The 26,090-nt window shown below is 37.2% G+C and overlaps 1 protein-coding gene across 2 annotated transcripts in view; it reads left to right on the top strand.

Annotated features, from left to right (window-relative positions):
• The window catches only part of CERS6 (ceramide synthase 6), a 131,660-nt gene that overhangs the window by 75,634 nt on the left and 29,936 nt on the right, over nt 1-26,090 (top strand). The window contains exons 5-6 of one of the 2 annotated variants that reach the window (XM_085323581.1): nt 19,491-19,541; nt 23,624-23,716. In XM_085323581.1, coding sequence (XP_085179707.1) covers nt 19,491-19,541; nt 23,624-23,716 — 144 coding nt within the window. The remainder of the gene's footprint in view (nt 1-19,490; nt 19,542-23,623; nt 23,717-26,090) is intronic. The other variant, XM_085323591.1, reaches the window with a different exon arrangement.

Raw genomic sequence — 26,090 nt, 5'->3', positions numbered from 1 at the left:
TGGGGCTTGAACCTAGGACCTTCAACRTGTAAAGCAGATGTGATAACCACTACACTATCCCTCTGTTTTATTTATCACTAACATAGGAACAAAATACGATAAAGTTTTTTTTGCTTTGGCAATATTCACAATGAAATCAGTGGCAGATTGGTTCATTATTAGTTAAAGGTCTGATTGTGTTCCCATTAAATTCCAGTGGCAATATTATCATTAGCTTCAATGATAAAGAAACAGAACGAAGAATTCAGGATTTTTGTTTTATATAGCCTGGTTCTTGGTGTTAGGCAGTATCTGTATAATTCTGTGGAATGAAAAAGCTTTAAAAACATTGAGGAAGTGAGGCTTCTCTAGAGGAAGATGGCATATGGTGACTTTTCACATTAATTTTCCMTCTGTCCATTGCCCCTGAGAATCACAAACTCACAAAAGATCATGAACTCACCTCAGTGGGAGTCTTGAGAAGTCTACATTGAGACTTAGGAATCTGAAGTTGCATGTAGGTATCCTACTGGAAAAAGGACCATCTGCCTGAATGAATGAATCACTTTTAACTTGCTTTTTCTCAAATTCATTCTTGAAGAAAAGATGATGATGTAGCTGTGTTAAAAAAAAAAAAAGAAAGAAAGAAAAAACAGGTGTAACAAACTTCCATTTTGTGCAGTTGATTGAGTGGCAGATTTTTATCTTGATTCCTAAGGAATAATCCCTGTACATCGGAACTGTTTGACTGAATCTGTTAATTGTTCAATAGCAAATGCTAGTGGTGCAAATGTATTTTGAAACAGAGTAAAGCAACAGAGCGTAAATTTGACTGCCCAAATCTGATAGTGACATAAATGTATGAGAGAGCTGGAGAGAGAAAAAAATTCCTTCTACCCTAGAAAAATCTAAGTAGAATGTTATTTTCTCTGTTACCATAGTTCCTCTTTTTTGAAACTGTAGGATGCTCCAAAGGAAGAGAATGAAACATTTCTCATGCCTGAGTTAACCACTAAGTTAGCCAGTTACTGTGTGACAGCATGAAGTGGTCTGTTAGTGGCCTGAAGTTTTTGTGCATGTTTAGAGAGAGCCTGGCTTCCTAATACTTTTYTTGCAAGTGAGGATGCTCCATTTAGCTACTTAGCTGAATTGGCTGCATTCTTTGCCTTTTTTTGGAACAGAATACCATCAGCAGTATATGCAGATGTGACAGTCTTGGGAGATTAGTATAATATTTGTTAATGCCATTTTGAATTGCTTATATTCAGGAATTTTAAAGCCTGAAATCAGACCATCTGTGTTTGAAATGCATTGAATTTATCACTTCAGACTGCAATTACTGCTGTTGGACACTGTTTTTGTAATGTAGTTCTTCTACATCTCTTGACTATGGAGAATGTTACTCTCTGAAGAAGTAAATAGGTTGGTGATACCCACAGCTGAAGAGTAAATGTGCTCATAAAACAGTTGTAATTGGGAAAATGAGGCATTTCTGTGATGAATATTCTGACTTCATACCCCTGCAGGAAATAAGTCAAAGGTGGGACACAGGAATGAAGTGATGTTCAGCTGGAGTGGTATCCCATTTGCCTTTTTTTTTTTCCCCCCCACAGTTTTCATCTATTCATTTTCCTGTTAATTTTTCAGCTATATGGGTATTAAATTCTTTAATAGCCTCACTATATGCAGTGTCCTACATTTATTTTAAGTGCAGTCTAGTCTTGTGAAGTGGTGGATTGCCAACCTTTAGTTCATATTGAAAGTAAACATACCCTATGAGTCTGGGGAGGATCAGCAACAAAATTGCAGGGTGCAATGGAGAATTTGAATTGAAACTCTGGAAATTATACTGATAAAACAGGATAAGCATGTTTTATCAGCTGGAGGTTTAAAACTCCGTAGAGCCAGAACCAAATAGYAAATTGTAGCTTGATTTTTCTAGAGGGCTAGTTGCTTGTAGAGCCTTTAGCTATAGGTGCTCAGTCTGCAGAAAACTAAGTCACTTTTTTTTCTGTCTCAATTAATTTTGCTATAATCTCTGATTTGAAATATGGATTTCTTTCAGAGTGGTTATTTCATCAGACGAGCAACACTTCCCAGCTGCAAATGCTGTCCAAGAGCCAGCACTCTAACCAACACTATATTGAGAGCAAAGGCTCTCTTACGCTAAAACAAAGGATCTTATAGTATGTTTAGATAGATCGAAAATGCACACATACGTAGCTCTGGCTACGTCTAGATCGTAGAGAGCAATATGTTGAAAATGTGTTGTGTGCCTATAAAGTTGTATTTTTGTTACCTAGTTGCAAGCTCTAAATGCATAGAATTTAATATAAATATAAATTAGAAAAGCCAAAACCAAAATGCAGGTAGGTAACTAATGCAAGAGGGATGTATATGAATAATATATATTATTTGTTGCAAGAAACAGTATAGGAATTGTATTTTTCCCTAATAAATGATAATTAAGATGGCTAATTTAAATTACTGTGATAACATTGAAGATAGTCGTACACTCTGTCTTAATTTGTATAAAAAGTGAAATATCTGTTATCAGTTTGAATGCTGGTAAGAATTTTGATTGATACAAACTGAAGTGGAGTGATGAGCCACGCAGCATGTGAATATGAGCAATACAGAAAGCCAAGMATTAGATGTTTGTCTCTATTTGATTACTTTCCTAGGCATGGTATTACTTCTTTTTGAATATCTGGGAGTATGTTCTAGCCCTATGATGTCTAGGAAAAGTGAGTACATCAAACAGGGGCAGTAGTGTGCCACCAGTTTAAAAGTCAGGCACTTATTTGTCTGATAGGAAGAATTCCTAGGAGGAACACAGTTGTGAGTAGACTCAAGTAGGTGAACTAAGCTGAAGAAGGTAGAAAAAGAGAAGAAATATTCCTGGCCAGGACCCAGAGTGGTAGCAGATTGCTGTTGCCAATGTGACAGCAGATGCTGAATGCTTTGCAATTCCTAAGGTGTGTTTGGTGTTGTTTGTTCAGAGGATAGCAAGGATGGCATGCGTGTGGGTAGAGGACGTGTGGATAGAACGTGAGCCCTGCAAGAGGGAAGGCTGGCACTATATACTACTGGTAGAGCATAGTGGAAGTATCTTTTGCTGATAACTGCCCTAACTTTTTGGGTGTTCTTCTGTGGTCTGTTGCTGTGAAGAGTATCATCGTTCAGATTTGCTTTTGCACAAACCTCAAAACCTCGTTCTTTCTCAAAGCAGTGCTCCATGGCCATCTGTTCTCTTTGACCTTTAAAGACAACACTTCCATGAGGCATTGTTGCCAGCTAGAGTTTTCTCTGTGCTCTACTCATCTGTATCTCAGGACTGCTTAGTTATGCTTTAAGACTTTTGGCCAAAATAACATTATAACTCGTGTGCTTCCTGTAAAGAAGGAGTTAGTATTAATGTGCTGTACTGCTCTGTGCATTTCCACCATTAAATCTTCTTTTCTTTAAATGCAAACTCTTTTAAAGACAAACAAATAAAAACTATATTCTGGCAGTAGTATCCCAGAGCCCTCTCTGTGATTGGAAAGTTAAGGTTGAAATGAGTAGCTGTTCCTATTTTAAAGAGCAAGTATATGTTTTATTCACTATGAATGACTTATTTCACAGTTCTCTGTTCATCTATTTCTTTCTCAGCCGTATATGGCTTCAGCAGGCTTGAAGGATGCTCGGTATAAATTACGAACACTTCCCAACACAGACTCATTAAAGCAATTTCATTCTGTCACAAATTACTTTGTCTGTCTAATGAACGAGGAAGGTTCTAACTTCGCAGGTATATGTGAGGCTTTTCTGATAGAGCGATGCTGTTTTTTTTTCTTAACCATTCCCATGAGAACTGGATTATAGCTCTATAGAGCAGTGCAGAGTACASATTTGGTTGGTTACCTGTTTGTTTCTCTCTTTTCCTAATGCAATTTGTGTGGCCTYGAAAAGAATGACTGATCTTTCAGAAGAAAGGCCCATGTGATCACCAGTAGTTTCTTCCTGCTCTATGTTTTCTAGTGTCTTCATCTCAAGGCTGTCCATGGAAATCTCATGGATTTTTTTCTTTCCTTGTCTATCTAAGGATGAATTATTAGGAAGRGGCAGAGTTTTATTGTTGTGATCCTCTTGGAAAGGCTGGTTTGGCTTTGTGTCCTGTTTGTCCATGGTTAGTTCTTTGTTCTATTTTGTACAGCCCTGAGCATGTTGGTCCTGGGAGTGTCAGAACCATTTGGGGAAGAAACTTAATTTTGTAACGACTGTCATCTTTCCTTTTCTTTTATAATCCCCAGCTATTTCTTATTTCAGGGTTTACTCCTTTTACTACTTTTTATCAGATCATTGTGCTGCTTCTCCCCAGCTTCTTAACCTGAGCTGCTTATTTTTGGGAGTGGATTTCCAAATCCTCTGTGTTTGTTGGTTTGACATATACTTGAGGACTACAGAAAGGCTGCCTGTTTCATTCCTCTCTTTATTCCATCATTTTACCATGATCATTTTACCCAGTATCAACACGTTTTCCYTCAGAGACACAGATAGGAATGACCTTGCTTTAGCTCTCAATGTCAGTAGTGTTTCAGCAGAAGCACAGGAAAGTCCCTAATCTTTCTGGAGGTTGTGTGTTCTTTTCAGTTCTCTGAAAATGAAGAAAACAAATCTGAGGAGATTCATTTTTGTACATTGCAATTTCCAAAGTGCTAGTGAGGATAGGGATACTTTGGACTCTCCTTTACTGAGATCATACTGTGTAGCCTAGAGATTCACTAAAACAAATGTCAGCTGGTGTTGTGATTGATTGGTTCTTRATGTGGTGAGGAAGCAATCCAAGATGCTGATTCTTTGAAACCAGCGAGTCTGTCTTCAGTGTCCAGCAGCTTTTCACTATAATCACACTATAGGAGGAGATGCATACTGTAGCTTTTTCAAAAGCCTCATGCTGGTTGTGATGTTTTATTGAGTCCTCTTTTTAAGGATGTTTTTGAAATCATCTTGGCAGCTTCATGGCAAAGTGGTTGAGTTGCAACGAAGATGATGATTCTTCAAAGAACTGTTCAGATATGCAAGTGTAGCGTGACTGTGAATGGTTTTCTTTTCCTAATGTCACTGGTTCTGTCTACATATTGCTGAAACAAGGTTCTATCTAGATTGATGACCAGTTTTAAAGTTAAAATGTTAACTGCTTTACTTATTTGGGAAGCTGTACCATATCTGTGGTTAGTGTGTCTACTGAGTCATGATACTGTGTTTGCAGTAAAATAAAGCTGCTAGAAAAAGAGAAGAATGCTGACTGTGCTTTTAAGCAAGTTTATGTCACTCCATTGGTTGGTGTTGGATTGAGGAATGAAAAAATAAATGGAAAACAATTTTGGAAATATTTTGTTAGAAATGAAACCTGCAGTGACAGTGTGCTGTAAACATTCTGCCTTGTGGTTCATACATTGTTGTAGATTAGGYTACAGGTTAATAATTTTAAGTATATATTCTTATAGTATGTATAGGTATATACTAACTGGTATGTAACACTGACACCGTGGTATCAGCATGCTTCCCCCAAAGCCACATGTTTACAAATATGATAGCTCAAACTTCTTGTTGAATAAGAACCCTTGAATTCTAAGATGCCTCTGGCAGGATTCTTGTACAGGGTCATCTTCTCCTTCGTACCAGCTGAATTCACTGCTTCCTGTACTGATCCCTAAGCAATGCTTGATTTCTGAAACCAGCAAATAAGAAGGTGTCGAGTGTGTTTATTTAGATTTCTGGATTTTTGTTTGACTCATGAAATTCTTTCCAAAATATTTCAAAATAAAGGTCATGCTGCAGTTTAAATGAGGTTTTAGTAGTGATTTTGTTCTGGAGGAAATAACAAAAAAGTTTGATTGCAAAGATGAATAATTTCAGTTTTTTTCATACAAATCTGACAGTGCAAAGAGACACCCTTCATGAGGTCTTTTGGCTACTACCATCATTAGGAATAAAGAACAAATTTATTTTTCATTGTTATTGTGATGGAAATTTTAAAAGAACATCGTTTCTGCTTACAGTACTGACAATAACTCTTCCCCCAGAAACTATTCAKCTCCAAGGCCAACTGTGATAGCAGAAGTCCCTGAATTAGTAGTTGGTACCTGTGGTACTTTTAAAACTTTTTAGTTTTATATTACTTCAAAGATTCGTCAGAGATATAAATCATTTTTGGCGAATCTGGATTGCATTAGAAAAAAATCTTCTGCAAAACACCAGCAGCTGCCACTCTGAAAAAGACATTTATATTGGTGTTGAATGGCAGTAATCATGTCTGCTTCCTCTACAGGACATGAGGACAAGTATCAAAACCTGTTGTAGGATGAACAGTAAACAGAAATTTTAGTTTATTTTGTGCTTACCTTTAGAACACCTGAAAAATTCAATGCTAACAGAATATGTTTCTGGCCAAAATTGCTTTGCATGTTGCAGATGAGTTGGATCTAGTGTACAGGGACTAGCTATCAATCCTACGGGCAAAACTGAGCATGTCCAATGCTATCAACACTTTCAGTCTTTCTAGCAGTGGAATAGAGTTGATTCTGTTGTAGAAGTTTCTCAGCTATTGCAAAGTTATTCATAGAACATGTTGCATGTTACATACGTGGTTTGGAGCAGAAAAAAATGAGCTGGGTCAGAATGGTTGGCATTTTCATTTATCACTGTCATTTCCATTCCTGCTTTTGCACTTACTATGTCTACTTTTCCTCGAAGATAGTGCTTCTGGTTATTTTGCAGAATGGAATAATACAAGAAATACAGTATCTTAGAAATGGTCACACTGCTGTTTGAAGTACATTCAACGGTCTGATTCTGAGAATGACATTAAGTAGACTGGGCTTAAACCATTCTGGTTTTAGACCTGAGGTACCAAAACATGAATTTGTGAAATTTCTGTAACCTTTGTTTATATTGGAACTGACAGTGGAAAATAACTGTGTGACAAGAATTAGAAGCATGTGGATTTCTTCAGATCCCTTGCAGTGCCCTCTCTTTCTCATTCACTATTGGATTATTTGGAGCTGGCATTTAGTTTAGGCACATATCTAGATTTTGGGTGCTGCCAGACAAACAACTGTGAGTCCGTATCTGGTTGTGAGGTTTCTTTCCTATGTTGTAGCTGAAAGGTAGTTGTTCTATCTGTTATTGAAACTGCATAATTACTTTTGTTATTCACCAAGTTAATCAACCTGAAATGACAGAAATACTCTCATTTAAATGAAGAATGTCAAAGTCCACTCTGGAGTCCTTTTAAAGCAGCGCTGGTATTTGGTGTTCTACTGYGCTGTTACGAGAGGGCTAATGTAGTGTGCATGCCAGTCTGGAGGGAAACGAAGCATGCCTTTGGCAGGCTGTACTTGCTGTAAAATTGATTTGGGCACTGTGTGCTTTTCTTGATTCTTTCTTTAATTAGAAAACAAATTGGTCAGTGTCTGTATGTGGTGAAAATTGTTAAGCTGAAATAATTTTGGATGTTAAAATCCAGTCTTTCATTGCTTTCCCTGAAGGTAAGAATGAGCATTAGGTGCTAAATCAAACAACATCTGATTCTCTGTGCAAGCAGGAAAGAACARTTGTGCCAGAGCAGCTCCCAAGGGATACAATTGTGAAAAAGGGTTACCACGTTACACTTCAAAGTAAGTATTGTGAGTAGAAAGGGTTTCCAGTAAGACCAAAGTTAGATTCCACCTATGGAAAAGGAATTTGTTTCAGACACTTCTTCAAAAAGGCATAAATACAGTTGAGGGCACTTAGAAGAGATAAAGTGTGTGCTTTGGACATCTGAGGTTTAAATCATGAATCGTGCTGTGAGAAAGATCAAAGTCAGTGGAGAGATTGAATTTCAGATGACTGTAGCACTTCAATGTACATCGACAAGGAAGAACCAATGCATTTTGGAATATGAGAATTCTTAAGATCAGTCTGCATTGGAAATAATTTATTGTGTGAGTTGTTTGAAGTTAAGATAATCAACTGGATCAGGCAAAAAAGGACAAAGCTAAGCAGGTTGGCAGAATTTTTTTGTGGCTGAAAGAAAACAGAAGGTTGTGGAAAGAAGCGAGCAAATGAAGAACATCAGTAATACCCCTAATGCAGTAATAGGACCCTGATGGCAACAGGATTTTCAGATGCRGACAATGAGGACAAACTTGACATAAGCACAGGGAGAGAAAGCGACCCACTAATTTAAAATATATCTAGAATTGGATTTCACTTTATTTGCTTGGAATCCGGCTGGGGATATTTAATAACCACTGGCAAAAATGTAGTAAGTAAATGCTCTCTAATTAATCAGATCTTTGGAGAGTTAAGCGTGCACTGAGCCATACACAGCATCTTTAATAGTTTACATGGTACTATTGCTCTGGCCAGTGAAACGGACTGTCAGAGCTCATGTCCTTTTGTGGGCAGGTTGTCAGTTTTGACTTCATCACAGTAGTTATGCTCCTGGGAGCTCAACTTTCTGAATGATGTGAGTCATTCAGTGCCGTATGTTTAAGAATGGCAGAGCTAGAGGGAATACTTCCCAAAGTTTTTCACTGGGCAGGTTTTTTTTTTTTTTGTTTTTTTKTTTTTTAAAAAAAAGCTCATTCGTACCTAAATTCAAGGTATTTAGAACAGTGCTGCTCTATTACCAGGAGTCAAAGATCTTTCATATTTTGTAGTTCAAAGACCTTTCATATTTTGCAGTTCAGATGAATGAAGCAGTCATATTTTCCACAGCTGAACTTTAGCACTGAGTATGCTTGATATATTAGAGCAGGTTAATAATAGTTGGACTAGTGCTTTGAATTGCTGTTATTGAATTGGACTCATTCACTAGAGAGGCGTGGCTGGGAGGAAGATAGCTATGTCTTCATTTAATTTAGAATGAAGGTATAACCTTTAGAACAATGTAAAAATTTACATTGTAAAAGTCCACGAGTTGTAACTCTGCTTCACTTAATTCTAAATGTAGCAAGGAAAAGAAGCTTGGCAGTTAGGCAGATGTGTTATCAGTAGTTCAGGACCATTTTTTATTAAATTGTATTCCCTTCAGTTTACATATTTCTTACAGGCTTCTCATTTTTCCTGCCTGCTGATAGTCTCAGCTATTAAATAATTAAATAATGACAGAAGTTAACATGGGGAAACATTGCTTTAGGTTCAAATCTTACTCATTTTTTTTCCAATTTTTAACTGCTGTTATCTTATATGTGACTTAAATAAGGAGTTTTGTGAGGAGTTTTAGATTTTTCCCTGGGAATCTGTAGCCTCAAGACAGTAAGGAAGCAAACCCCTACCCTTTCCCATTACTCTGCCGTGTCCAAAACTTATGTTTATTGTTTTATACCAGAACTTTGTACTAGTTTTGCACTTGCTGATGCATGCTGATGAAGCATCTGCTTCAGCCACTTTTCTGGTAACTATTTGTGTTAGTAAATGAATTGAAGAAAAAATAAATTATGCCTGAACAGATCCACTGGTGGGATGGCAAATGGCAGCAAGAGAAGGTTTATATCTGGACACTACCTGAATGGCAAGTGGAAAACAGAGGAGAGAAACAAGAAAGTTTATGTGGGTTTAGCCAAAATAATTTCCCAAATCTTAAAAATGTGTCCGTTTTCCTCTACTACAGTAAAGTAAATGTTATCCTAACCATTCACTCAGAACTGAGCAGGAAGGCGTTCTTTACCATGTCTATTGTTACATTAAAATTAAACTTGTCTCCCACTCTCCCTTATTCTGTTAGAGAAAATATGGTATGAGATTTTTCTCACCGGGCTTTCCCTAGGCAGTGCTTAGAAGCTATGGCATTATTAAGTACACCAAGGCAGAGCTGACTAGTGAAGACAACTTTACTCTCAAGGGTCAGTCGCCCCAATACACTGCGCGTGCATTAGCTTCAGAAAAGCGCAGCAGTTATGGGGGAGGCGAGGAGGTGGTCTTTAGTAAGGTAGGTCCTTGGGTAAAGACTTTAGTCTGGCCTTCCCTTTCTGTTGCTTGGGTTTCTGCCTCTTTTGCTGTGCGCAGTGACTGAAATACCATGAAGATGGTCCTTACGCATTGGGGAGACTGGAGATAGGGTGCTCTCGCCCTGCCTATTCCAGCGATCTGTCTGGAAGGAGCTCTGCTCCTTCAGTCATCCTGTGGAATTTTATTGTGTTCTTGTATTTAGAAGCAAATTTAGTAAGTAAGCTAGTCGTTCTCTCAGGATTTTAGTAGCAGTAGTGAGAGRAGTTCACTAGCAAAAGGTTTCTTCACCATCCACCCATAATGGCACCAAATGACTTGAACATGTACACTTTTGTCTGTCTGGAGGTATATCTTATCCCTGTGAATTATATTTCATATAAAAAAAAAAAATCTGCAGCTGCAAGAACTCAATTTGCAAACTTTCAGGGGTAATTTTGAGACCTTGATGCAGTATGCATGTACTAAGTTACAGGAAAAAAGCAGTATTTGCAGGAGTGGAAAGTGGAGGATGTTTGCTGGGTTTTTTTGAATGCAACTTTTTTCCAGTAGGCAGTGTAGGATCATAAATATCACTATATTAAACATCTGGTTTTGCGCTTGACATTGTACCTCCACGTCACTCAGTACAGAGTTGTTGTTGTTTTATTATTATTTAAAATTGACTCTGTCTCCCTCTGTGGGCCAAATGCGGTAATGGAGCATATTATATGTCAGTAAAGCAAGCCATCGTGACACAGTGCATCCTTCAAAGGAAAAATGATTTGGAATTTCCAGCAGGCGGTTTCAGTAATGTGCTCTAAAARGCAGTAAACGCTTTTCCTTCGACAAGTGGGATRGAAAACATCAACTTGTCAAAATTAGTCAGAGGTACTCTTCTGGCAAAAAAGCTAAAGGTAGTAGCTATAATTACATAAGGTAAATACATAATGACAAGTGTAATTATTAACTGCTTTCATGTATGCCTCTGAATAGCTGTAATATCAGAATATAGAATGCTGGAAAACCTGGAGCTTTGTTGAAGTTACATACCATAAGAAAACAGAGTATTCTTGAGTGGCTCAGTTCTACAGAAGTCTCAGAGCATTGCACTGCCACCAGGGATGAACTCGTGTGTGTTGCTTTTTGTTCTTGTTTTTGGTTTTTTGTTTGTTTTTTTTAACTGTCTCTTGAAATTTTTACTAGTCTCTTAAACACATGGTAATTTTATACAACTCAGACTTTCATTACAAGATATGGTTCTCTAAGTGTAAGTCTCAGCACTATCTCCTTAAGGAAAAACCTACAGTTTTGCAAACCTATAGTTTACAGCTGCATGTTGTCTGTCTTAATAAAATAATTTCACAAATAACCTCTCAGATGCAAATGTCTAGGTTAAATGCTGTGGTCTGGCTTTGTAATTGAAAAGTACAACGCATCTATCAAGCTAATGGGTTTGCAGCTACTTTGCTTCACCAAAGCGTTATCAAGCATCTGGGGTGCTCTAATGGGTCCATTATCTTTTTATATATTCTTCTTAATATGCTGATAGAATGACTTCAAAATATGTTGAGTAGTGTCACTAGGAAATATGTTACCCACCAACAAACAGGAGCATTAGCCAGGCTTGTACAACACTTATAGATCTTTAACTGCCATATATGTATATAAACCTATAAACTGTCATAGCACCGCAGACTGCCCAACTTGTTCATGACAGAAAATCATTTTAAAAATTGTTGTTATTGCACATGAAGACAATTTTAGAAAGTTTTGTTTAATAGAAAGCAAGTAGCAGAAGTACTGAAACAAGAAGGTACTCAGAGCAAGCTGTTTGATGAGTGGATGTGGTAAGAGGAGAGAGAATTTGGCAATGCAGCTGGCTGATAAAAGCCTGCTGAGGAGATGCATTTACCAGCTTCTCGAACTGGTGAATTCTTCAGTCCTGCTCAACACGTGCTAGGATCCACTTGGGGGCTTCTGAGTGTCAACTGGGAAAAATTGTGCAGTCTTTTTACCTCCTTTCCTGTCACCCTTAACTAGGTAAGGGTGACTATTCCAGATACTCTAGAATTATCTATTCCTTTTGCCATCTTTGTTTTAGACTGCAGGGGACTGATTCTGCATATCATTTGGAAGGTGAAATTACACATTTATCAGCTCGAGAAATAACTACTGCAAGAGATCTTTGTACATCATATGCAGAAAAGTTGTAGGTATGTGATGGAGTGAGCTTGCGCTGCCCTTCCAGATAGAAATCACTTTCTGTAAATAAATCCAAATTTGAGTTCATATTTTTTTTTCTAAAAATATTTTTGTGCACACAAACATTTGCATTTGAAATGTCAAGTGCATCTTTCAGTGAATGTTGTTGATTTTGGCCTTTTATATATCTTTCATATATTTTATAGTTCTTTCTTCCCATTAGTAGAAGTATCATTTTTAGTTATATTTGGGAATGAGAAGTGCAGATTGCTGAGAGGAAAGGCTGAGTGCTCTACAATTCAAAAGCTTTTCTTTCCCAAAACACCTTGTTTCTGCAGACACAAAGCACTAAACTCTAGAGAATTAGCAGTCCTGTGGAAGCTTATGATGGCTTGCTTCGTCATGACGTGTGAAAAGAGAAGCTCGAGAGATTCAGTGTGTCATATTGTCTTCACTTAGGCTGCGAGCTATGCCAAGAAATCTGAATGATTGCTTGGGTTTGTGAAGGGTTTATGAAAATGCTGTTCATGGTGTGAGAAGCAATTGCATCCTAAACCAAATCACAAGTCACTGGGAAGAAGAGCATGTAGAAGCTGATGCAAAATATTAGCTATGGATTTTTTTGTTTTGCTGAATTCTTTTTGTTCCCAGCATGGTGTTTTGTCACTGTCTAATGTTTTTGTGGATAGTGGAAAACATATTTAGTTGTGATGTGTAGGTGGTTAAATACTGATGTTTATGGAGAATATGTTTATTCCTATACTATTTTTGAGGGATCCACAGTTCATCCTGCCATAAATAATACCAGCCAGTATAGTTGGCATTATTTACTACTAAGGTTGTGACATAAATGCTGGTCACAGAAGGTCATTGGAGACTTGAAACTGCCTGATGTAATATTTAAATAAGTGAGATTTAGGATGAGAAATACTTAAGTAGTAGTAAAATAGCAAGAGATGATTTTAACATGATTCAGATCCTGTCTTATCTAGGGTGATCTGGGGGGAAGATGACAAGAGAAAAACATTTCTAGGTGATCAGAGAGAGTTTTGAGACATCCTAAATCCACGGCTCTAATGTTAGTCCATGGAGGTCAGTTAAACTTACTGGAAGGCTATAAAAAATCTGAAAAACTAACACATTGTTCTGGTTGTTCCCTTCATAAACCTTCTAAAAAATAAGGAGGAAGATTGTGTGTGGTTTTCTTGTTTTTGTTTTTGGTTTTTTTTTTCTTTCCAACCAAAGGAACTTTTCTGATGAGTCTCTCTTGGTTACCCTAAACTCTACTGGACACTTGCTCATCTGGGATGTGTAATATACGGGAGCAAGATGTAAATATGGGTTTCCTACTTGCTGGTGTAAAGATTCTTGGTTTTGCTTTACAGTAGAAGAAAAACATATTCTGAAAGCTTAGAGTTTTATGGGGTGGGGAAAAATTGTTCCCATCTTGTGTTGTAAGCTTATCAGCGGAAGTGGCAAAAGCTATATAAACTGTGCAACTGAGCTGATTGATTCTTAATAAGGCAGGCTTCAAGCCCTGCATGGGTAAAAACACAGTTTTCCTCATCCCATTTTTGTGTGGCCAGTGGAGCATACAAGCTGTGCCCTTGTGTTCAAGTGTTACCTCAGTGGGTGTAATTAAGTATGACTTAAATTTAATTTTGCTGCAATAATGATAAAGTAACAGTGCAGTATTTTCTCAGCATTTCTTGGCACTTTTTATTTAGTTGAAGCAGTGCTTGGAATGTGTTAAGAGAGGTAATAAAGATAGTCATAATGACTAAAGGACATGGATTACAACCCARCTCATTTAGCTTATTTTAAAATAATACATCAATGTGGAGATTATAAATTGTATTAGCAAGGAAGACATTCTCATTATTTGCTTTTATTGTTTTCCTTCTGAACAGCCTGTATCTGGTTCAGCTTTGATTTGTTTTACAGCAATTAATATGTAGGAGATTTTCTGTAGCTAAGATTTTCTGTAGCTAAGAAAAAAGACTTTCAATTCCTTTGTACGTTGTACACAGAAGCAAATGTTTTCTTCAGTACATGATTCCCAGAAGAGAGAAAGGCTGCTGTAGTCTATACTAAGATAGATCCCTGTTAAGCCAAGAAAGAAGATGGGGAAGGAATCTCAAGGTCACAGTGGAATTTGAATCCAAGAGATGTACTTACTGAAAAGTCTCTTCATTTTACCATAAAAAGGTGGAATCATTTTTACACCAGAACACAGAACTCCAGGGGCAGGAAGCTACAGAAGGAGGCTTTTGTGCGCTGCCATGGTAATCTGACTTTCTTTCTAATGTCAGCAGCCATTCAGCATACCATGCCAAGAGGATGCAGGTGTTGTAGACGCTAAAAAAGACAGCAATTGAAGTAATTCTCTTCTAAGCAAGTACTTGTTCAAACCAGTGATGTGTAAGAGTAATGCTCATTAATATAGTGAATAAGAAAAAATTGCTGGAATTCCTAGCCTTAATTGGCAGGAAAAAAGTGAACATCAAGATACTATTTAATTTAGGCACGTAGAAGGTGAAATGCAAAAAAACCCCAAAAACCAAAAACCTGAAAAGCCCCCAAAACAAAAAAAAAAGGCTGTTAATTGTAAGTAATTGTCTGATGTTATGAAAGGTACTGTTCACTAAAAGCCTGTAATTTGCAATTCCTGTAAAATAAAAAGGTATACTTTTAAAAGACATATAAACATACTTTTGTATTTTGCAGTCAAGAGAAAAACTGTAGTCTTCCCCCCCACACCGCTTGCATTACAATTGCACTTTTACGTAGATAAACTGTAAATTTTATGATAGTGTGAAGTGCACGTCCACAAGAACAAGAAATTGTCTTCTCTTACCTAGGATGAGAGACTGCAGCTGCTGTGGAATAAAAGAGAAAATTATGCTTATGTATCAGATGGTGAGTGTTAGAGCTAGGGATAAGTACAAACCACACAGCATTTTGGGGGCTGAGCAAACCCTGTTCAAGGGGAAACCTTCTTGCCTCACTTGTACAACTTGTTCTCACGAGGAACAAAGACCTGTTCTAACATAATGAAATGAAAGTAGTGATACAAATGCAGTAAGTCATCTGAGCATATATCTGCCTATTTTAAACAAGAGTGAGGTGAGTGGAATGTTGTCAAAAATATTAAATATCTTGACTTTGATTAATGCTGTTAATTTCTCTTGCACTTAATATTACTTACAGCTATTGAAGACAAATTTTGTATGACCTGTATCCAAGTTTAGCATCCAAGCCAAATAAAATCTCATCATTTAGAGATTTTATAGCAGTGAGAATACTTCCGGTGAATGCTCAGGATTTCTGTATTATGGTAGATTTTTTTGTTTTAAAGCATCAGCTGTTTTCTAAGTTCAGAAGGTTTAAATCTCTTCTGAACTGAGTGCCAGATTTCTTGTTTCAAAATGTGTTTAGTGGTATAAATAGGCTTTCATGAGAAGTGAAGATTCTGCGTTACAAAGTTCCTAAATTTTTGCATGCTGCATCCTGATAAAAACAGCAGGCAGATTGTATTTATTTATTTGTTGGAAAATTCTGTGAAGTTTTTTGTTAGTAGTAGTATTTCTCTGGGATCTTAGAACTCCTTTGCGTGTTAGAACATATACATGTGGTCTGGAATGGATCAGGTGCGTACTAGCTCTTTCTAGTAATCCAGACTGCTAGGGCAGAAGCTACTCTGTAGGAATCTGGGTTTTGCTGTCATAAGGCTTAATGATGAACATCTGGATGGTTTCTTTGTGCTATTGTTTCAAGTTTAAGGATGACAAAAAACAAGCCGAATGCCAGCAACACTGTCTGCAGTTTTTGCATATCTCTTATTTATGTTGTACTTCCAAGATTGAGCATATATCATGGGTCAAAGCAGCACCAATGTTGGTGGATACAACATGTGTAGTTGCATTTCTAAATGTGCTGAGTACAAGTACAGGTGGCTCAATGACCGACACAGCAACGTGCAACAAAATTAACTGTGGAAGTAACTTTAGCTGCACAAAAGCAGTTACTTTGCAAAGTGACCTACACTGTAAATTGTCTGGATATACATATATATTGTTTGTTAATCTAAAGACACAACCTCTTGTAGAACATGTTCATGGAACTCACATATAACCATAAAATGCCTGCTGTACACATACCTTATAACTGTCCAGCCTAGAGCATGGGAAGGTACTTGCTCGTGGCATGTGTGTTTCCTGCCGGTGTCTTTGAGGATCTAGTCTACAGGATCTGTTTCCTGTGCTCAGTTGGTTCTGCTGGGTAAATATGGTTAAGAAACGAGTATTCTTGGATTATTTTTATTACTGTATGATGAACCAAAATCTAACTTGTTATTTTAAAATATTTTACCAGAAGGACTTTCTGCCTATCTAATAAAGTACACACACAAATACCTTTCAGCCAACTCACTACCCAGAGAGTAGATCACAAATAGAAGTTTTTTATTATATTGCCTTTTTTTCCTATTTACTATCAGAACTGACCTTTGTTTCACATACTGGATATTAACAGCACATTGAGCAAAACAAGCAAAATTTCATTGCTTTGGGGCTTCTGAAAGTCATGGCCTAATTAGAAGATTTTTCCAAAGGTAACTGCATAGGACAGTGAATACAAAACAAACCGAGGCTCCTGGCTAGCATGCAGGCATCTCAGATCATTTGTTCAGATCTTTTTAAAAAAATCCTCAGTCATTCCCTTGTCTCAAGAGAGTTTTTTCTGAAGTTCTTTAAAATTACTCCCTTTAATCATAGAGTTGAAAAGAGGTTTGATGGAGCTTTTGACAGATATTTCTGTGAGGAAAGTAAAAGAATGGAGATTTGTTCTTTAATACTGTGAATGACAGCAGATTCAACAGCTGTTTATTGTCCTTCACTGTCGTAGATGCTGTACTGTTTAGGTAAACCTTAAGTTTCCATCTGAACTCTGTCATTTCATGTAAGGGAAGATTTCAGCATTGTAGGACTGGTGCTTTGTGCCTGACAAAATTGATACTGAGGTTCTTAGTATTCTGTTTCCAGTTCAAGAATACTATTTTGTTTTCTGGTTCTTTGCATTTCCTGCCTTCTCCACACTCCATATGCTCCCCTCCTCTCATGTTCACCTCTTCCAAACATCATCTTTCCACTTTACTACTTGTTCTTGATATTTGGATATTTAATGGGCAGTGGAAACAGTAGCATACTTAGATTTATCCAGAAATAATCCATTTCAAAGCCAAATCACTGACCTTTTTTTCACTAGCCACCATGGGAGTATTCAGGGAGAGCTAAGCATATCCTGTGAGCTTATGCAGGGCTCAACTGAGCCCTGAGAATATCAGTATTAAGTCCTTTCTGATKAATTCCACCCTTACCAGAGTGTCTAGGTGTTACATTGCAGTATGTGTGGTTATTTGCAGGCTCCTCTCCTTCCTGCTGAAGCTTGTATTGAGTTCTCTGCAGTTATGAGGTTCCTGGAGGACTAAACAAGATGCTCATTGCTTCAACTACAGCAGTAGTCTTCGTGGAAAAGTTAGGGTCAGTCTAGGGCTATGTTTGTTGTGGAGATCGGAGAGGAAGGCTGTGCTTAAACCAAGTGGTCTTTCTGTACCTCTTTGCTGAAGTCCCTCAAGGCATCTGTAACCTACATCCCCTCATAGGACCACAGTGGGAGCCAGCTCCATGTAGCTAGCACAAGGGGAGTGGAGGGGAGCTGGACATGACACAAGGTAAGAAGATAGTGTAGATCCCCTGCTTTTTTAGCCACCCTTGGCCACCTATTGCGCCTGTAGGATCCAATAGGCTTCCAAGCAGCATCAGAGAAGCATTKTGTTTGAGATGGCAGCACAGCCTTCTGAAGCTTGTGTGGCTCAGAAGAGGCAGATGCTCTGCACTGTGTTGATCTCTGAGACTTAGTGCATATATTATGTTGTCTGTCAGTTTGTGGTATCCTGTCAGGCTTTGTGGTAAATCTGTAAGGGCTTCTCCAATGGAGCCTGTTCTATTTAGTGTTCAGCATTTTAAATGCACCTAGACCTCTGCATCTGCATCTTCTATAGCAAGCATTTCTCTGAAGAAACTTGAAGATGTCATAATATTTGAAAGAGAAAAATGAGCATTTTTTCCTAGCACCTGTAATTTAGGTAGGAAAACAATTGGGTAGGAATCATCTCTTATCTCTAGCTGAATCTGATATGAAAGACAGTTGCAGCTTTTCAAACCTAGCTAAAACTATGAATTATCCTACAATATTTGGATGGCTCTAATTTAGGCAGCTGCCAGACAGAAATATTTTAAGTTCTGTGTATCAGTAACACTTACAAAGGAGCTGTGTCTGTTTCCAAAAACCTTTTTCATTGCATTCGCTTAGCATAGTAACTACTGTGGAGATGTTTGAACCAATGAATTGCTTGCATTAAATAATTTTCCTTAATAGAGAGAAGGAGAAGTTGGAATTAACTTTTATCATTCTTACAGCCATCTTCTGAGTGGTGTATTAGAAACTCCAGGAAGCCTGTTACTTGTTGATGCTAGTATATAGCTCTGGTTATTATAGAAGTATTATTACAAGTATTATTCCTTTCCATTTCAGGAACATTGGAGATGTCTATGTGTTTAAGCTTTATTTTATTTTACTTTCCATGTGAAGGATATTCAAATAAACAGAAAGAGCCCTTAGTGCTCATATCACATCACTACTTAACCAACAAAGGCTATAGGGACATTCTATGAGACAAATCATATTTAGAGCTCACTCTTTGAGTTGGAAATGAAGATGTAATGCTGACTAGTGTTTATACTGTCTCTCTGCATGGTGCAGATCCTTCCTATTTATAAAGGCAGTACTAGCTTGATTCTCAACTTGGGTCTTCAAACCCCAGGGCAACATTCCACTTAATGTTCATTTTATTTGGTTTGACACTCATATATAATAACAAACTTAGGCAAAATATTATGCTTTGCCTAAGCTGGACTGCTCCATCTCATGGTGAAATCCAGATCTGCGGTGCTGCTGAGAAGGAAATGTGAGATCTAACCACTTGGGCACAAGTGGATTCGTGTTCAGCCTACACTCCTGTGAAATCTGTTAATGTAAGGTCGTGCTGCACTAAAGGAAAATCTCTGTCAATGGACAGGTTGATCTAACACCTACTGTGAAACTTTGATGAATATACTTCTTATATTCAAATCTCATGGCCTTTAGAAGAAAATGCAGATACTAAGCTGTTCCTATGCTTTTGCCTCTCACCTGTATTAACCATGTACAACTACAATACCCAGAATGGTTTGTACAGAACTTCAGAACTTTTTCTTTTTTCTTTTTCTTTTTTTTTTTCTTCTCAGACACCCTGGCTCTGGAATACCAGACAGTGCTGGAGTGGGTATCCAAATCAGGTAAAAATTATAGTGCTGTCCAAAAACAAATGTGCCACCTCTGTAGAGTTGTTTTTGTTATGGTGGAGCTTTGAGTAAATATCAGGCATCTTTAATGGGTTATTCAGCAGTGTATAATAATAATGCTAGATGCTCCCCTCCTTGCTTGAGTTCAAGGACAAGACAGGAAGTATGAACAGCAGCTGTTGCACTTATTTTGACATGAAGCATAGGGTCTGAAAACGGCAAACTGTGAAATCTGCCTGTGAGAGCAGATATAGGCGACAGTGGTAGAACAGTTACTTTTCACAAAGTTCTTAGAGCACGTTGCTAGTTTTAGCAAAGCCAGAGATTCAGCGGATTGGGAAGAAGCAGTATAGTTCTCATAAACCAGGAAACATTAGGAATTTCAGATTTAAGATTGTTATGCTGCATAAAGTGAAATACTCTGGCTGTTGGTGTGTTCATAGAGGAAGCTGAAGAGAGATGGTAAGCTTCTCCTTTAAAGTACTTGAATAAGAACTATCCAGTCCTGGCCTCAAGGAAACTGAAAACAAAAATGCTGAGGAGGTTAAAATTAACAAGAGAATTAAATTAAGAATAGTCCAGCCTTTGTTTTCAGTGATGTCTGTGTATTTTCACTGATTCAAAAACATCGGTCTTAGTCTCTGTTCTAGGTCAAATTATTTGTCCCTGTTATAGATTAAATTATATGACTTAACTTCAAAGTCAACTCATTCATTTTACACATTCATCTGCTTTAGTAAGGAGTGGAATGCCACTATTAAAGAAAAAATGCACTTTCAGGTTGTGTCCTGCTGCACTCATTCCCACTCTCTCTCCTACAGAAACATTTTGCTCAAGTCTGAAATTTACTTTCCTCAAAAAGATCTTCAAGAAAACAATAGCATTGTATTTATTATTTGCTAAGAGACTGTTAGTGAGCAATACTGAGATTTTAACTCATTCTATGTGTAGTTAATCTGAGCCCAAATTCTGGCTGTCTTTCACAGCAGCACAGTAGCTCCAAGGACATATCAGGATTGCAGGATTCTGTAGCTCCACAACTCTGGAAACTGTTCTCTGGCAGAGAAGGAGGGAAAAGGGAAGAAATTTTGTCCATCATTATGTGGTTGAACTGGGGTTTCCAAAGTCTGCATACYCAATAGCTTTGAGAAACATCTTCTGCACTTTCCCTCAGGTCGTACAACTGATTATAGTTGTTAAGTTATGGAATGTGTCTAAACAGAGCCAGCAACCTTCTATAAAACATTTAGTATATTTTTGAGAAACAATAACTTGGAGGTGGCTGCACTACTGACTCATTTTGTCTCTTGGTTTGATAGAACTAACTTTCAACATGTGAGGATCAGTAAATTAATTAAATGCTACTTTTTTACTATCAATAATAATAATAAAACCATTAAAGAAAAAGTAGCATTAAGTTTATGGCATTGGACTTTGGAAACCCTTTCAGGAAAGCTAAGCTCCACCTGTTGCCCTTGTACCTTTATATAAAGGAGAGATAGCRAGAGGTTGAAGTATAACATTTCCTTTAGTTAACAAATTTTTCAAATATGACCTAGTTAGATGGTCTTCAAAATTCTGCATAACTTTTGAGGATGATTTTTGGTAGCATTTTTAATTATCTAAATTCTAAACTTGAGCTTCTTTAAAGTACTTTTTATTTCTGTTTGTATGCAGTATGCAGAACTCAAAATAGGATCATCAAGACATTGTACTAGCTGCTTTTCAAATATAAATTACAATGAATTCCCCAAAACTCTAGTTTGCAATCTAAGGAGTTTAGGGCAATCTGTCTATTGTTACTTTAAAAAGGGTGGAGTGAGGTAGGAGGAAGGGAAATCAGTGCTGGACTGGAAAGTATAAAGACGAGTATTATCTGTAAGACACATGAATTCCCATGTATGTGTCAGTGAAAAGCCTTAAACAGGAGAACTGTGTTTAATTTAGGGGCCCACATTATGTGAAAGTTGTGGACCTGTTGGAGATAGGTCAGCGGAGGGGCAGGAAGAATGACCAGAAATCTTGATCTGCTGGGAAAGGTTGAAGGAATTTGATCATTTAGCCTCAGGAAGCGAAAACTGAATTGTAATAGTTTTCAAGTGTGTATAAAGTTTCTGTGAAGAAAGGAATAAACCTTTCTCTGTCCACATTTGGATGGACAAAAAATAATGACTTAAATTACATCAAAGGACTAGAGCAAACTGAAAAATTTTAGGGCAGCAGCAGAACAGATTGCCTGAGGAGTGTTGACTCTTCAGCCCTCCAAGTTTTTACGAACAGTCATTTGTTACAAATGATACAGCTGCAGTTTCTGCTGCCTTGGGGCAGGGGACTGGATAACTTCTTGTGGTGCCTTTCAGTCCTGTTTTCTGCTATTTTTATGATATTACATGCAAGAAGATATTTACTTCTGAGGAAAGAATGAGTCTTACTATTTAAAGAACATGGACTTACCAGACTTGTGAGCAGGACAAGGAAATCATTCAAAAAGTTAGTTACAGCTTCAGAGGGTGGCAATTAAACTTACGATATATGAAAATTGTGTTACAAGTGGAGATGGTCCAACAGAAAGCAAATCATCAAATTTTGATTCCTTTGTAAGTTTTTTTGCAAGTCACTCAACACAGCATTACAGAAATCCAGCTGGACTTGCTGTAGATAGTCAAGTGGATCATTTGAATGACAACTTATCCATAAACATGAAATAGTCCTATTACAGTTAAGTCTTTGGGGAACTGAAACCTGACACTTTAACCAATTTAAATGCACATTGTTTAGCTTTTAATGGGGGAAAACTATAGTATCTTTAGAATCCTCTCCCSCACTCTTCCCATTATCCTTATACATGGGCTTAGAAATACTAATGGTATTGTTAATAACGCAACTGACAATCTTCATTATTTTACTAGAAATTAATTAATGGCAGTCTCACTAAGACAGAAAAGGATTGTATTGACCACAGCAATGGTTTTAAAGAATTGATTTAGAGTGTACGCATTTTTATAAAGCTTAAATATATGTTTACATTTAAGCAACCCGTTTAGAGCATACACTGTGCACCTAAAGGCGATTTTCTAGCTTCAAAGAATTGGTCCCCAAAAGCCAATCAAAGAGAAAATTAAAGAGGCAATTGAAGTGACTCTTCCCAACTGAAATAGCTCTTGCTCTTCTTGGTTGCATYGCTGGACCAGTGCAAACTGCTCTAGAGGTGGTTCATCTAATCCCTCAGGAGATTCCCCCAGGCCAGGGCCCATCTCTGTCACTGAGGTGAAAGATGTGACAGGCAGCAAAGTGTAGTAGTGTGGAGATTAGAGTAGTTCCTAGAACCGGCTGTCTCGGGCTAGGGGCTAGACCACCTATTCTTGCCACCACTTCCCTTCTTTGCAGTTAGCTCAGGTTGTGTTTGGTTGTGAATAACTTCCTGTATCTTGTTATCTTTGTTTCTTTAGCGTATAAACATGTATATAAATGTGTATATCAAATAAGATGCCTGGATAAATTTAATGACTTTCTTCCCCAAATGTTAACATGTTCCTAGAAAATGGTTAGAGTCTTTAAAAATAGGCTTTTATATTAGAAAGAACCATACTTTAAAATCAGAGCATTTTCATCATGAACAGATCAGGTTATACACCAGCATCACTTTTTTCTAGTTGCTGCAACATTGTTTCTTTTATTGTGCTTTAAACCAACTTTACTGAAGTATAGTAAGATGTTTTAAGTAGTCTTTCAAAACACTCTTAGGATCTTCTGTCCTGCATATAAGATAGGATTTGAGTTAAAATTTAGGCAGAATTCTGTTTATTCAAGGTCCCTAATGGAAAGCATTGTAGGTTTCTGGTATTGCAATATTGTCAAAATTTAAACACAAGTAAAAACGTGTAAGAATGAGTAAGAAGCTCTTCTTTCCCAGGGCTATCAAAGTTTGAATGAGGCAACCATCATCATTCCTTTTTACATAGGATGCAAACGTAGAAGTCAGTAATTCATCTGTGATTAAAAGTCTTTCCTACAGACCTGAGATGCATGTAGTGTCAATTAGGTCTCTTTAACCTTTTCTCATCTCCATCTTTCAGCCACTGATGCCTGACCTTCATTATTACTACATAGTCGAATTGTCATTCTACTGGTCCTTAATGTTTTCTCAATTCATTGACATCAAAAGAAAGGTAAGAGCAATGAGACTAAAAACTTTGAAGGCTTTAAGCACATGTTTTTGACTTGAGGAATATCTGTGCATTGGAACTAGAAGTACAGTTCTTTCTAATCATTATCTCTTGCAGATGTTCATCACTAAAAAAAATGGTGTTGAAGTGTTTGTGTTCGTCAGTACTATGATGTGGGGTTTTTTTCTGCATATTGGGAAAAGAGTAATTAAGAGCCTGAAGTAATCCAGTATTCAAAGGGAAATGGCATCAGGGGATAAGCTGCTGATCCCATACAGTGACTTGAATGGAATGGAACACTCCTAGTAGCCAGTAGATGTACCATTTCTATTAGGAGTAAAATGATGAAAACATCAATGACGGAGCAAGACTGCCTCATAAATTCATAGTATTGTTTTGGTAAGAGCTATGACAGCTTTAAATGTGTTTTTTCTTTCTTTTTCTTTTTTTTTTTTTTTTTTTTTTTTTTTTTTTTTTTTTACAAAGCAGTGGTAAAAACAAGGATATATTTAATATTAAAATGATGCTATGTTTGATCTTACATTTAAAGTTATAAAATTTCAAGTAGATGAGTGTTGCTTTGTGTTTAAGTATAAGTCATGGCATTTGTCTCAAGTATAATGGCTTTTATTTCTGTTTTCTTTGTAATTAAAAATATTTAAAACAAGACATAGGAAACTGTAGCAACTGTAAATTAAAACTATTTCCAATATATTTTTCTGATAATTGAAAGGTAGTACTGGAAAAGTAGTTGTGTGCACCACACAGAGCAGATGGACTGTTAATCGAGAAACAAAAGCTCTGGCCAGATGAAGACAATTTGCCAGCATCAGTGGCAGCCAGTTCCGTATTCTTTCATCTAGGTTCTCCTCCAAAAAAGATCTGTAGCATGCTAATCTGCAGCAAAAACACAAGTCATTCTTTAGTAACAATCCATTGAGCTATTCTTGCAGGGCTTTTTAATGTTGTGAAATTATTTATTTAAGACATTTGGAAGGATTTGATAGTACTTTCAATGTGCCTTTTTCTGCTCTAATTTAATTAAATGACTGTAGGCTATTGTTCTAATGGAAAAAAATAGTAGTTTACAAGAATTTTAGCAGGTGCATAACTGAAAAAAGATATAAAGAATCCAGTATGTCCTAAATAAGTTGATCTGTTATTTGGAACCACAGTGTACAAGAAATCTTGTATTGTAGCTATGTATATGCAAAAACACCTCTATATTTGAATTAGCAAAATTTTTCCAGAAGTAGAACTCTCAAGAAAACATGTACCAATTTCAAAACTATATCAGATGATATATCATAAACAGAACAGGCAGTTTAGGGTGAATAAATGTTAATCCCTTGCTTGCATTATTTGTAGATGTTAAACATCCTGTTAATCATGAGCTTGAAATGGGTATAACTTCACTGTCTCAAATAACAAATGCAGAGAAACAGGGCTCAGTGGAGTTGTGTGGTAGTGGAGATAAATTTCAGTCATGAGTAACATGAGTAATATACATAAGCAGCAAATACAGGCAGTACTTAATAGCCATTTGCCAATATATAAACCAAACCTCTGCGGTAGTTTTGCAGAATTATTCAGGTTATTGCTGCAGAAATGTGTCATGTCTCATCAGCCTCCCTGCGATCGTTCAGCCTTCTGGGCTGCACGGTTGGATATCTTTTGTGTACCGTCTGAAGGAAAAGAAAATATAACAGCATTGCAATTGCAAAGTTATTGCAATTTTGCAGTAATATGTGTTTTTAATGAATATTTAATTGCTTCCTAAATAGCTTCTTTGCTTACATAAAACATAATTGGAGGGTTCCTGAACAGCACCTGGCTGTGCTGAAGTACAGTTCTAAAAAAAGCCACTGTGATATTCACTAATACTTTTCTCGTTTGGTAAGTCGCATGGATGAATGCTGTAGCTATTCCTCTCATGTCTTGGAGAATTTATTCCCATATTGAGCTGAGCACAGAAATAAAGCTTGATAATTTCCRTAGTATAGATGCAAGTAAACAGTTTTTTGGAAGTCTGTCTCTCAGTTGCATATAAATGGCTTACTATCATGAAGGTTTCTCAGCAACCTACTGTGGAAGTAGAATGGGGGATGGAGGTGGGGAAGTAAATAGTTAATAATAAAATAACACTTTTTGTAACCCAAATTTGTAACCCATAGCACCAAATTGACACCTTAAAGCTATGTCCCATACATCTACTGTGTCTGAGGATGCACAGTCTCCTGACAGAGAGCAGGAGCACAATGTCTGCAATGCAACGATATCAAGTCAAAAACCTTTCATTGTGAGCACCCTGATGGAGACAGCAGAAATGCCATGTTTGTAAATGAACTGTTAGATCGCTGACCAGTTTGATTACAGC

This window comes from Rhea americana, unplaced genomic scaffold (genome assembly GCF_003343005.1).
Source record: "Rhea americana isolate MKP2758 unplaced genomic scaffold, rheAme1 scaffold_12, whole genome shotgun sequence".
Classification (NCBI taxonomy): domain Eukaryota; kingdom Metazoa; phylum Chordata; class Aves; order Rheiformes; family Rheidae; genus Rhea; species Rhea americana.
The sequence above is the reverse complement of the archived record's forward strand: the minus strand, read 5'-3'. Positions and strand labels throughout refer to the sequence as shown.